The sequence below is a fragment of the Loxodonta africana genome, chromosome 12 (genome assembly GCF_030014295.1).
Source record: "Loxodonta africana isolate mLoxAfr1 chromosome 12, mLoxAfr1.hap2, whole genome shotgun sequence".
Classification (NCBI taxonomy): domain Eukaryota; kingdom Metazoa; phylum Chordata; class Mammalia; order Proboscidea; family Elephantidae; genus Loxodonta; species Loxodonta africana.
Genome location: NC_087353.1, coordinates 515,536 through 529,976, shown reverse-complemented (window position 1 = coordinate 529,976; position 14,441 = coordinate 515,536). Strand labels below are relative to the sequence as shown.

The 14,441-nt window shown below is 38.8% G+C and overlaps 1 protein-coding gene across 12 annotated transcripts in view; it reads left to right on the top strand.

Annotated features, from left to right (window-relative positions):
* Window positions 1–14,441, top strand: part of MCPH1 (microcephalin 1) — a 331,342-nt gene that overhangs the window by 131,335 nt on the left and 185,566 nt on the right. For all 12 annotated transcript variants that reach the window (XR_010323533.1, XR_010323534.1, XM_064294942.1 and 9 more), the window contains one exon: window positions 12,394–12,471. Coding sequence is in view for 10 of the 12 variants with exons in the window: in XM_064294942.1 (XP_064151012.1) it covers window positions 12,394–12,471 (78 nt within the window). In the remaining 2 variants the exon portion in view is untranslated. The remainder of the gene's footprint in view (window positions 1–12,393; window positions 12,472–14,441) is intronic.

The following is a 14,441-nucleotide window of genomic DNA, read 5'->3' as shown; positions in this document are numbered from 1 at the left end:
TGAGTTATCTGCATTTGAAAAGATGCATGAAAAGGACTGACTGTCGTCAGGAATGACTAGTGGTGGCGTTTAAGGGAATGGAAGTTATTTTTTAAAGCCAGAAGGCTGTGAAATCACCCTGAAAAGCAAGCATGGTTTTTTATTATGAATAAAGTTTGATCATCGCTTTCAAAATTCATATCTAATGTTATGGATTTAAAATTTAAAAATGTGTGTCAGCTTGGCTAGGCCATGGTGCCCAGTATTGTGTGATTTTCCTATGTGTTGTAAATCCTACCTCTATGCTGTTAATGAAGCAGGATTAAAAAAGCAGGATTAGAGGCAGTTATGTTAATGAGGCAGGACTCAATCTACAAGATTAGGTTGTATCTTGATTCAGTCACATTTGAGATATGAAAGAGAGAATCAAGCAGAGAGACAGGGACCTCGTCCCACCAAGAATGAAGAGCCAAGAGGGGAGTGCATTCTTTGGACCCAAAGTCATTGTACTGAGAAGCTCCTAGAACAGGGGAAAGTTGATGACAGGGACCTTTCCCCAGAGCCGACATAGAAAGAAAGCCTTCCCTTGGAGCTGGTACCCTGAATTCAGACTGCTAGCCTCTTAGACTGTGAGAGAATAAGTTTTCTCTTTGTTAAAGACATCCAGTTGTGGTATCTCTGTTATAGCAACACTAGATAACTAAGACATCTATACATTAATAATTTCCTCTTTACTTTTATAAAAGTGCTGGACAGAATCTACGTAATATACCTGGCACAGAAAAATAAGCGCAAAGTCCTAAGGCTGAAACTTTGCAAGGAAGAGAAAGTCCTGAGGCACTTTGAATGAAGAGGAGAAAGATAAGCATTTGGAGGGTGGACAGGGGCCAGTGGTGGTTCTGTGTGTCGTGATTAAGAGTTTGGGAAGCCACTTGGGATATTTTAACTATAGAGTGATGGGCTTTTATCTCTCCAGCTTCTCTAAGACATGGATTGAAGAAGCCAAGAGCAGAAGCAGAGAGACCAGTTAGGAGAATTATAATAATTTAAGTGAGAAATTAGAGGAGCCCTGGTATACAGTGGTGAAAGCATTTGGCTGCTAAACAAAAGGTTGGTGGTTCCAACCCACCAGCTGCTCAACGGGAGAAAGATGTGGCAGCCTACTTCCATAAAGATTTACAGCCTTGGAAACCCTATGGGGCAGTTCTACTTTGATGTTACTCATTTTTTTTGTTTGTTTGTTTTTTAAGTCTTTCTAGTATTCTGTGTGCATTTTATTATAAAAACATTTGTTTTAATTGGTAAATTGTAAACAGTATTTTTGATAGTATTAGAGACAGCCATACCCTCTTTGTCACAAGGGACTTCAGCAAAACAAAGACAAAATTTAAAAAAATTGAAGCATAAACTCGTTAGCAGACAATGATTAATTAGCAATTATGAGCTCTTTGAGGGCAGAGACTATACCTGTCTGTACCTGTGTGGGCCCAGAACACTTGGAACTCAGTAATTTATTGAATGAATAAACAATCAGATGGATGACTAAACATACTTGTTATTTCTTTAAAAAATTTCAAAATTTCTTCTCGCTTCTGATGAGCTAAAAACATCACATAAACATTGTGTACCATTATAAATTACAAAAGTATCCATGTGGTTAATGGGTTTTCTTGTTAAATTCATTAAAATGTGATGCCCAATGTTCATTTAAGAAAAAAAAAAATCTTTGTAATTCAACTCAATGAAAGAAGAAGAACAACAACAAAATCTTACTAGCCATAATATTTGGTTTATTGTCTGTGATGACAATAATTTCTGCTTTGTTTTCATACAACAAAGTTTGACGTTTCTGCTATTTATTTTAGTTACACTGGAGTTTGTTATATTTATTTCTTTGTTTTCATTTTGATAAGAAATGTATGAGCTTATGTTATTTATGAATCTATTTGGACTTCACACTTAAGTGCAGTGGTGAAATGCTGGGTCACCTTTTCATTGCATGGTAATGTTTAATAAGTTACTATTTCTGAGCAGTTATGTTTTAAAATCTGAGAATAATTTATTTTCATTTTTGGAAGCTGGAAAAAATTGGGTGAAATATAAGCAGAATGAGTCTAACTTAAATACCTGTATGGGATATAGCAGAACTTTTTTGCAAGACTATTCAAGCATGTGTCAACATGCAGTGTATTTTTCCTCTCATCGTGCGGTACTTTGCACAATGTGTTTAGTCTTTATCAGACTAGAGAAGAAAAACCAGTGAGATGTATATATGGAAACAATAAAGAGGGAGATTTACTTTAAGGAAATGGCTCGTGCAGTTGTGGGGGCCAGGAAGTCCTAGATGCACAGGTCAGGGCAGGCTGGAGACCTCTGTTGGCTCACAGGATGTGGGGGCTGAGGGGTCTAAAACCTGCAGGTCGGTCGGCAAGCCAGAGACTTATTCAGATTTTCTTCCCAAGATCCAGAGATGAGGTGACGAGAAGACTGAAGGGTGGAGAGAGAGAGCAAGCTCTGCCAGAATGTCCATTTATATTCTGGAGGCAGACCACAACCCTAAGAAAATTCCCTGTTCAACTGATTGGTTGATCACCTCAGATCACATCATGGAACGTTATTTACGTTACGTTACCTTACAACCACCATTCTGGTATCTTCCCAAACCATTGAAAATCGTAGCCTTGCCAAGTTGACACATAAAATAAACCACCACAATAATATCTCTGACAAAGGGAAGATAATTCTTAACTACTTATTTTAATACTTTATTGCTTATCTTATTTGTCTTGGTTAAGTAGGTTGTGCTTTTTTAGTTTTCTACCACTTTTTTAATGAGACAGCTGAATAATGTTTGAATCACCTGGCTGCATAAGTGGAAACACACACCTTGCTCATGGACAGGAAGACTCAACATTATGAAAGTGTCAGTTCTTCCCAAAGCGATCTACAGATACAGTGCAATCCTGATCCAAATTTCAACAACATTTTTTAATGAGATGGAGAAACAAATCACCAACTTCATAAGGAAAAGGAAGAGGCCCCAGATAAGTAAAGCCTTACTGAAGAAGAACAAAGTGGGAGGCCTCACACTACCTGATTTTAGAACCTATTATACCACCACAGTAGTCAAAACAGCCTGGTACTGGTACAAGAACAGATACATAGACCAATGAAACAGAACTGAGAATCCAGATATAAATTCATTCACCTGTGACCAGCTGATATTTGACAAAATCCCAAAGTTCATTAAATAGGGAAAAGACAGTCTCTTTAACAAATGGTGCTGGAATAACTGAACATCCATCTGCAAAAAAATGAAACAAGACCCAAACCTCACACCATGTACAAAAAATAACTCAAAATGGATCAAAGACTTACATATAAGATCTAAAACGATAAAGATCATGGAGGAAAAAATAGGGACGATGCTAGGAGCCCTAATACATGGCATAAACAGAATACAAAGCATAACTAACAAGGCACAAACACCAGAAGAGAAACTAGGTAACTGGGAGCTCCTAAAAATCAAGCACTTATGCTTATAAACGTCTTCACCAAAAGAATAAAAAGACAACCTACAGACTGGGAAAAAAATTTTGGCTACGACATATATCTGATCAGGGTCTAATTTCTAAAATCTGTAAGATACTGTAAAACCTCAACAACAAAAAGACAACCCAGTTAAAAAACGGGCAAATGATATGAAGAGGCATTTCACAGAAGAAGACATTCAGGCAGCTAACAGATACATGAAGAGATACAGATCATTAGCCATTATAGAGAAATGCAAATCAAAACTGCAATGAAATACCATCTCACTGCAACAAAGCTAGCCTTAATCCAAAAAACACAAAATAATAAATGTTGGAGAGGTTGTAGAGAGACTGGAACACTTACACACTGCTGGTGGGAATATAAAATGGTGCAACCACTTTGGAAATCGACTTGGCGCTTCTTTAAAAAACTGGAAGTAGAACTACCATACGATCCAGCAATCCCACTCCTTGGAATATATCCTAGAGGAATAAGAGCTGTCATACAAATAGGTATATGCATACCCATGTTCATTGCAGCACTGTTCACAGTATCAAAAAGATGGAAACAACCCAGGTGCCCATCAACAGACAAATGGATAAACAAATTATGGTATATATTCACAATGGTATACTATGCAATGATCAAAAATAATGAGGAATCTGTGAAACATCTCACAACATGGATGAATCTGGAAGGCATTATGCTGAGTGAAATTAGTCGCAAAAGAACATTGTATGAGACCACTATTATAAGAACTCAAGAAAAGGTTTAAACACAAGAAAACGTTCTTTGATGGTTACGAGGGTGGGGAGGGAGGGAGAGGGGTATTCACTAACTAGATAGTACACAAGAATTGTCTTAGGTGAAGGGAAGGACAGCACACAATGCAGGGAAAGTCAGCGCCACTGGGCTAACCCAGAAGCTAAGAAGTTCCCCTGAACACAGCCAAACACTTCGAGGCACAGAGTGACAGGGGTGGGAGCCTGTGGTTTCGGGGGACACCTAGGTCATTTGGCGTAACAAATTAAGAAAATGTTCTGTGTCCTGCTTTGGTGAGTGATGTCTGGGGTCTTAAAAGCTTCCAAGCAGCCATCTAAGATGCATCAGTTAGTCCCAACCTATCTGGAGCGAAGGAGGATGAAGAACAGCAGAGACACAGTAAATATTAGCCTAAGAGACAAAGTATATTTGAAGGACCACATAAACCAGAGACTCCCTCAGTCCCAGACCAGAAGAACTAGGTGGTGCCCAGCTACTACCAGGAACCGCCCTGACGGGGAACACAGCAGAGAGTCCCTGATGGAGCAGGAGAAAAGTGTGGTGCAGAACTCAAATTCATGTAAAAAGACAGGATTTTATGGTCTGACTGAGACCAGAGGAACTCTAGAAGACATGGCTCCCAGACTCTCTATTGACCCAGAAAGAACTAAAGCCATTCCTGCAGCCAACTCTTCAGACAAAGGTTGGACTGGACTACAAAATGTAAAATAATACTCGCGGAGCGTGTGCTTCTTAGTTCAAGCAGATACACTACTTGATCAGTCCTGAGGTGGGATGAGAAGGCAGAAGGGGACGGGAGCTGGTCGAATGGACGTGGGAAACCAGGCTGGGAAGGGGGAGCGTGGAGTCACATTACAGGCTTTGCAGCTGGGGTCACATAACAATATGTGTGTAAATTTTTGTATGAGAAATTAATTGGGGCTGTAAACTTCTAGCTAAAGCACAATAAGTAAATTAAAAAACATATATTTGAATCACCTGCGGATCTTATTAAAATGTAGATTCTGATTCAGTAGGTCTGTGCCCAAAGATTCATTTCCTACAAGCTGCCATGTGATGCCCACGCTGCTGGCACTATGACCACACACTGAGCAGCGCGAAACTAGAGGGCCAGCTAGCAGCCTCTGGTGTGGAGGAGGGTGTTTGTGGGGTGCCTCAGGTGGTGTTACTCACTTGGAAAATTTAAAGACACGGTGCTGTTGTGTCTCAGTCAGTCAATTCAGTAATCTTTATGGAAGCTGTGGCTTGAAATGCTCTAGTAAATTGCCTACAGTTACAGTGTTTGAAAATGGTGAATTTTAGATTTGAATTCAGCTCTCCCTCAATCCAGAGCCTATGTTCTTTCTAGCGTCTGCTTCCAGAGACGACCTAGAGAGTTTATCTTCTACAACGTTAGACTTTGATATATTCACTCTGTGAATACACACTGCCTTGTGTATTCTTAAAAGATTCATGGAGAAGAAAGTGAATTTTAGTGCCTATGTTCTTTCTAGCGTCTGCTTCCAGAGACGACCTAGAGAGTTTATCTTCTACAACGTTAGACTTTGATATATTCACTCTGTGAATACACACTGCCTTGTGTATTCTTAAAAGATTCATGGAGAAGAAAGTGAATTTTAGTGTAACCTTGCCACTTACTAGCTGTGTGATTTTGGATAACACATTTAAACTCCATAAATTTCAGTTTCCTTATCTGTCAAAGATCGAACAATCATTTAAGCAAGGTATCCGGTAAACACTCAGTAAACATTAATTACTGTCATTATTCAACAAGCATTTCTTGACAGCTGTCACTAACCCTCACTAAAATCGTAACTTGGATGAACCTTGAAAACATTATGGGAAGTGAAAGAAGCCAGACATAAAGGTCACATTGCTTGATCCCTTTATATGGCATACCCAGAACAGCCAAATTCAGAGACAGAAAGCTGATTAGTGTCTTCCAGGCGTGAGGGAGGGGGGAATTGGGAGTGATCACGTAGCGGGTACAAGGTGTTTTTCCGGGGTGGGGAGAGGTGGTGGCTGCACGGCATGGTGAAGACACTGGATGCCCAGAGTTGTCTCCTCTAAGGTGATGAACTGTGTGTTATGTGAATTTCCCCCCAATTAAAAAAAATCGTCTAGGCAGGCATTACACCTACTGAATAGACTTTCATTTTTTAAGATCTTTATAGATTTAGAGGAACCATTTCTTGATGTTACGAGATGTGTTGGAAATACAGAGGAATGGTTTATTTTGGAACAAATAACATTGCCTTGAAACTGCCAGTTCAAGTTGATCTCTTTGGAAGACTAGACCTCCTCTGTTTTCTGGCTCCAGAGTGTTCAGGACATAACACGCAAAAAAAAAAAAAAAAAGTTCTTGTCAAGTTGATTCCAACTCATAGCAACGCTATAGGACAGAGTAGAACTGCCTCATAGGCTTTCCAAGGAGCAGCTGGTGGATATGAACCCCCAACCTTTAGATTAGCAGCCGAGCTCTAAACCAGTGCACCACCAGGGCTTCATTCAGGACATAAGTACTATTTTATTATTAAAAATTATACCGATTGGCATCTTCAGTTTTTTCTCCTGAAGTTCAGTGTAACCTAGAAATGAATTTGTTGCCACAGCTGATAGAAGGGTTGACTAACTTATCCCTTGTCACAGAGCTGTGAAGAGGTGGAGATTGGTTTGAACTCAGTTGCCTGGGCTCTGTGCTCTTAACCCGTACGGTATACTAGTTGGGGAAGAATAACAAATGTTATTATTCCTCCCCTGAAATGCAATGGACGTGGAAGTAAATCCTCTTAAGGTTTTATTGTTTGAGAAAATCGATAACCCTAATACCTGAAACAAGAATCTGTAAAATCTGATGAGAAAAAATTCACAATTTGATTTTTATAATTTTGTTGTTTGCCTAAAATAGTAAAATTGATCATCATTACTTCTGTTACTCTTGTAAGAAAAAGATTTGCGAATGAAAATCTAATGTTTCTGTATCGTCCATAAACTCTGACAGTCGAGTTTTGTCAGGGTGGCGAGAGGAGGGGTGGGCAGCCCAGAGAGTGGAAAGACAGCCTCAAGCTCTTTTCAACGATTAGAGTTCAAGTTTATTTTTCAGCTCTTTGAAATTAATAAGATTCCCATGAGTTAAATCTGTGGCACAAACTTCTGTCAGATTTGATTTTCACCTAAGTGGTGTTTTATGCAATCTGAAGTCTCTTGTATACAAATAATATACTTTTTCCAGCTTTTTCTTTTTTTTGGCTAGACTCCTGAAACAAGTCTCAGTTTGCCAAAGATTAGTGTGACGTTGGACACGTTGTTTAAATTATGGATGTGCTACCCAGCAGCCATCAAGTCAGCTCTGACCCACGGTGACCCCGTGTGTATCAGAGTACAACTGCCTCCCAGGGTTTTAGTCCTGATCTTTCGGAACTAGATCTCCAGGCCTCTCTTCCAAGTCACTTCTGGGCGCACTGGACGCTCCAGCCTTCCTGTTAGCAGGCGAGCGCATTGACTGTTTGCATCTCCCCAGGGACTCGGTGTATGTGCTACGTGTAAAATGTATATTAGTTAGAATGTTGTTGACTTCTGCCACAAAGAAGGCCTCTCTTTTGTCCTTTTTGACTAAGTTCTCACAAGTATTCTTAGCACCAGAGCTGCGGATGAATTTAACATTTTTTTTTTTATGTGGTAGGTAGCGTACTCTGGAAACATGTCCAAAAACAGTGAGCGATTAGGCTGGCTCTCTGGAAATTAGGAGTAACTCAGTATTGAACCACTGAACCGGCTGCTGTCGGGTCGACCCAGGCTCATGGTGACTCCTGTGTGTCAGGGTCGAATTCTGCTCTATAGGGTCTTCAGTGGATGACTTTTTGGAGACAGGTTGCCAGGCCTTTCTTCTGAGTTGCTTTTCTCTTTAAAGATATTAAATATACTTTTTAAATTTTTTTCTTCTGCTCATCGTATTATCTCTCCTCCATCTGATTTTGTTTGGTTTGATCTATGGTTTCATATTAGAAACCTTTTTCATATGGGTATAAAATCATATGAAATAGTAGTGAAAAGGCGATTAAAAACTTTGCCTACCTGAGTTGAGTTTATTGTTTTTTTTCATTGTAGATAATGTGATATGGACAGAGATATTTGGTTGAAAGAGGACAAAATGTCAGTATTTGTAGAGGCTTTTTTTCCTGCTGACCTGTTTCCCCAGAAAGGAGTGGTCAGTGTCCTGCTTGAGGCTCATATGCCTGGTTGCTGGTGTCCTGGACGAGGGGCTCTCCTGGAGCACGCGTTCCCTACTGCTTCTCCCCACCGCTCTCAGGAGAGTCCCTGGCTTTACTTCTGCCTTGCCCCACCGGATGGTGCAGGTTTGGGAGGGTAAGAGATTTGTTCCTTTTTAGCCCTGCTCTACATAACCATCCTCAGAGGTGTATAGTATCACCAATTTCTCAACCTTTTGGGAAATTGATTTCTTATTGACTCCCTTCTCTAGATACTTAGGTTTTAACTTTCTTTGCCCTTCTAAGTCAATTACCATTCATCCATCTTCTTTGCAACTTTCAAAACGTTATCATATTTTATCTACTATGGACTTTTTCCCCATTCCTTTTAATCCGATCATTTTATTCAGTATTGGGCTGTGGTGGAGATAAACACATACTCACTCTGCTGTTTTTGGGGAACCCTGGTGGCGTAGTGGTTAAGTGCTATAGCTGCTAACCAACAGGTCAGCAGTTCAAATCTACCAGGCGCTCTTTGGAAACTCTATGGGGCAGTTCTATTCTGTCCTATGGGGTTGCTATGATTCGGAATTGACTCAACGGCAACATGTTTTTCTGCTGTTTAACCAGAAGTTGATTTCATTTTCTTCACTGCGTATGATGCTATTCTACACTTGGGTTTAATAACAGCACCATTTTCTGACTCACATTGTTCAAGTGGAAGAATTAGATGAGTATAAAATAACAAAAGACCTTTTGTGCCTAGTGCTGTGTTAACGGGAAGTTTTCTTCTCAGTAGCTACTAATCTAATAAAGCAAGAAAATGGTTCCTTTGTAACTTCTTCCAAAGGTTCTGGGTTCTATGAATGATAATTAAAGAATGTCAGAAGTATCATGCTTGTTATGTAATGTGTTGGATGTAAGATGCTGAATTCCTGCTGAAGCTGATGTTGAAATACCTCTTTGCCCTCCTTTTATGGCTCTAAACATGGGATGTGGTTCTCCACGGTCATGCTTCCCTGTTCCATGCATTATTCTCAATAATTACTGTTCTACCACATACTTCATGGGAAATATGTCTAGTTACCCTTTTGTTTTTAAGTTCATTTACATCCTTACCTGTGATCTTGCGTAGATTTTTTCTACTAAAGACAAATTTGGCTAGTAAAAGTACAAAAGCAAAACTTTTCCAATATATTTCTGATTCGATGATTTTTATTACATTCAAGTTAGTATTTTCTGCTGTATCTGTACAATATTAATTCCTAGAATATCTATATATGGATTATGTTTATTGATTTACTTACCAAAATTCTACTATAGACAGCTTTATTTTCTTAACATTTCAGAAGGGACAAATTCACAGGACATAAATTTTCTCCAAGAGGTTAAGTTTGGTTGACATTTTAATGTGGATTATATTTGAACTCAAATGCCGCGCACATTTTTAAATTGTGTTTCTCACTGTGCTCTTCTTTTACAGTGGCTCATGTCTGAAATGAACCTGAGTTTGAATGTTTCTTACATTTTATATTCTGGGCTAATTACATGAGTTTGTAGAGCACCGTACATATTGTGAATGTATCTCTGTAAATGGTAGCATACATTGAGAAAAAAAAAAAAAGAGGAAGGTAAATACTTTGTTACTGAAATGTTTTTAACTGCTCTTAAGGAGAGTTCAGTGTAGAGTTGCCTATTTTCTAATACTTTCTTTCATTGGACTTACTAAGTCTTGTGGAGTTTTTTTGTTGTTTTTTATTTTGTTTTGGTTTTATAATGTTATTTAGGTAATAAAAACTGGGAGAATACAAAAAGATACTTAAATGATAATATGTTTATGTACACACAGACCTATCTGAAGATTAAGTTGTCATACTGAACAGTATCCCTGAAACCATAACTCGCTATTTTCTCCCTTTCTAATGGAGACAGATTTTCTCACATTACACTCCATTTCCATTGTATCTCCTGGGCCCCTAGGCCTCTTAGCTGTTGCTTCTCCTGTCTTGTTTGGTTTGTTCTCTGGTTCTCATGCCCAGCACTGCCTTTGCCATGTGATAATGTCACTGAGCCGACAGGGGTGGGAAGAGGCTTTATTATTATACCTTATACTTGACAGGGAAACCCTGGTGGCGTAGTGGTTAAGTGCTACGGCTGCCAACCAAAGGGCTGGCAGTTTGAATCCGCCAGGCGCTCCTTGGAAACTCTATGGGGCAGTTCTACTCTGTCGTATAGGGTCGCTATGAGTCGGAATTGACTCGATGGAACTGGGGTTTGGTTTTTTTTTTTTTTTTTTGGATACTTGACAGTCGGGATTCACCCAGCCCTATTTTCTTACCACTTCTCCCAAAGCACCCTCCACTATAGCCAAAAAGGGAAAGAAAACCTACTTATATCCTCAGTCTGTCTTTGCACGTGGTATTCTTTCTGTGGTGGAATATTCTCTCTCCTTCCCAGAGTCCCTACCTTTGCCTAATTAACTTTTACTCATCACTTAAGACTGAGATGAAAATCTCAGCTCCTCTGTGGAGCCTTTCTTGATTCTCCTAGGTTGTTAGCTTGCTTCCTCCAGTTCCTGGTTTACTTTTCGATCTCCCACAAGAGGACAGCCTCCTCTAGGTCTGGGGTTTGTTTCCAGGTTCTTATTCAGGGGAGGCTCTCGGTAAATTTTTGACAGATGAACAGATAATGAGCAGCAAAAAATTGTTGTTGAATAAATAAATAAATAAACACCTTCTGTTTAAAGTAAGGACCAGGCCGGTGCTAAGAATTATCATTCAGATACTATACACTGTTCTTGTTCCTGTTTATTCCACTGTCATGCCCCCTCCACTTAGGAAAAGGTTACTGTCTTATGTTAGAAAAGCACTACCTTTAATATAGAGAGAAGGAAATATTTAAGACAGATATCCCATAGATGGTTTTGGACCATGAAAACTACCACAAAGCAATAATTAAGCATCTTTTCTGGTAATTTAGCAAAAAAGGGCTTAAAATTTATATAGCAACTATGGGGAAAAAATGGTTTCACTGAATATAAGAGATAAAATTGCAGATAAAAAATAAACCAGTTATATAATTCAGTTTGTTATTTTATCTGTAAAAATGTTCAGAGTGCATAGAAACATACAGATCTGGGGGAGTTTGGTCACAGAGTGAAGATGTCTCAAACATCATTGTTGAATTAAAAAATGAAAGCATTGTTTTAATCATTTAAAAATATGTGGATTAAAATAATAACAATAGCTTTAAAAAGCTTGTTTATGAAATATTTTACTCTTCCAAGGTCTGGGAAGGATTTTCTCCTTTTAAATCATTAAGTAAATAATCAAATGTATTATAGAGAACTCCTTCTACTGAGCATATTGGCCGGTGCTAGAAACAAAGTCAAAAGCCAAAGGATCACTTTTTGAGTTAAGCTTGTGTGATCTGTGTTTTCCTAATTTATTTGTTTTAATTAGTAAATACTGGGATTTTTACTGGAAAATGTAAATGACCCCATAAATTTGGAACTTGGAATGTTTTAAAAATGTAGTATTATGTATGTTTAGAAAAGGATTAATGGTTAAATATTTGGTATCACTAGGATAATAACCCCTTTTCTGTTGCCCTGAGACTTTTTTCTAAATTAAGCGTTTGTTAACATTCATAACCTTTGTGCAGCACGAAAGGTCTGAAGGCACTGTGCTGTTCAAGAACTTATCTGTTTCACCTCTCTGGCACGTGTAGCTGCTACTCTTTGTTACAATGAGGGACAGAATAAACTATTTGGTGGTTGGTTGGCTGGTTGGTTTTGTTTTTAATGTATCAGCAAAGTAACTCTAGGTTTATCAGCTCCTAAAATCCTGACAGTCCACGATAAGTGTTGTGTTTTCTGTATCACTTGTAGGTACTGTGGTCTTTGGAAATGGGTCATTGGATTTCCGAGGAGCCTTTTGAGCTTTCTAACTACTTCCCTGCAGCACCTGTAAGTCAGATATTATTTTATGACTATAAATACAATTTGTTATTCTCCGGACAGTATTTTAAGTGTATGGATAGTAACAAGTTTTTACTGAGAAGGTCGTATTATATTTTGCTTACTGCTTTAAAAAAATAAAGCTTTTACTGTTAGTAGAGATAGAACTAACAGGTATAAGAGAACCATGAATTGCTGGCATTAGTGTGTGGTCTTTATGTGTTGATGTTTTCCTTTATGTTTTGATGAGATAGAACTAACAGGTATAAGAGAACCATGAATTGCTGGCATTAGTGTGTGGTCTTTATGTGTTGCTGTTTTCCTTTATGTTTTGATGAGATAGAACTAACAGGTATAAGAGAACCATGAATTGCTGGCATTAGTGTGTGGTCTTTATGTGTTGATGTTTTCCTTTATGTTTTGATGAGATAGAACTAACAGGTATAAGAGAATCATGAATTGCTGGCATTAGTGTGTAGTCTTTATGTGCTGATGTTTTTCCTAGGCTCAACTTCAACTTCACTGACTTTTGAGGATTCTAAGTGTTTAATGATTAAGATCAAAGTTCTAGTTTTTAAAAAGAGATTAATTAATAGTTAAGTAGGTTATTTAAGGTTTGGTCGGAGCACGGTTGCACAGAAATTGGCTTTCATTTTCAGAAAAATTAACTGGTCTTGTGAGACTGTTTTTTCAAATGATTCGTAGTTGAAAGATTGTTGTTGATAGGTGCTATTGAGTCAGTTCCGACTCACAGCGACCGTAAGTACAACAGAACAAAACACTGGCCAGTCCTGCGCCATCCTCACAGTCGTTATGCCTGAGCCTGTTGTCGCAGCCACTGTCTCAGTCCGTCTTAGTTGAGGGCCTTCCTCTTTTTCACTGACCATTTTCTCTACCAAGCTTGATATCCTTCTCCAGGGACTGGTCCCTCCTGATAACATGTCCAAAGTATGTGAGACGAAATGTTGCCATCCTTGCTTCTAATGAGCATTCTGGTTGTACTTCTTCCAAGACAGACCTGTTGGTGCTTCTGGCAGTCCATGGAATATTCGATATTCTTTGCAAACACCATAGTTCAAAGGCATCGATTCTTCTTTGGTCTTCTTATTCATTGTCCAGCTTTCACATGCATATGAGGCGACTGAAAATACCATGGCTTGGGTCAGGCACGCCTTAATCCTTAAGATGACGTTTTTGCTTTTTAACACTTGAAAGAGCTGTTTTGCAGAAGATTTGCCCAATGCAATGCTTCATTTGATTTCTTGACTGCTGCTTGCATGGGTGTTGATTGTGGATCCAAGTAAAATGAAATCCTTGACAATGTCAATATTTTCTCGGTATTTCATGATGTTGCTTATTGGTTAGCAGTTTGAATCCACTAGCCGCTTTTCAGAAACCCTATGGGGCAGTTCTACGCCATGCTATAGGGTTGGTAATGAGTCAGAATGGACTCACTGGCATGGGTTTGGTTTTATCTGAAAGATAAGTGATGATTTTTATCTGCAAACTGTCTTTCTGCTTATTTTTAGTTGCCTGAGTAGACAGTCTGACTAACACATAGCAAGAAATTGAACCCTGCTCTCTGATCACTGCAGTTAAGGTTACTTTGTTTTTATTTTCAAGATTACTATTTTGATTTCAGTTTTACAAATAATATCTTAATGAGAGTAAAAATTTCTCTCAGCAAGATTTTGTTTGAAGTGCTGTGTAAGGAAGTATAAAGTAACACACAGGTTTCCTCCATTCTGCCATCCTCGTTATTCTCAGTGTTGTGTTCACTTAAAATACTCACTGCACTTTGACCAGCATTCACAGACACAGGCACGCGCATAACACGAAGGAATCCCAGCTGAGGCCGAACAAGGCTGCTTTGGTGTTCGGTGTTGGCCAAGTGAATCTTCGCGGGGACTTTATAGAAAATAACTGCTGCAAGTAGTGACAAATAATCTGTGTGTGTAACTTTGAATAACTTAATGAAA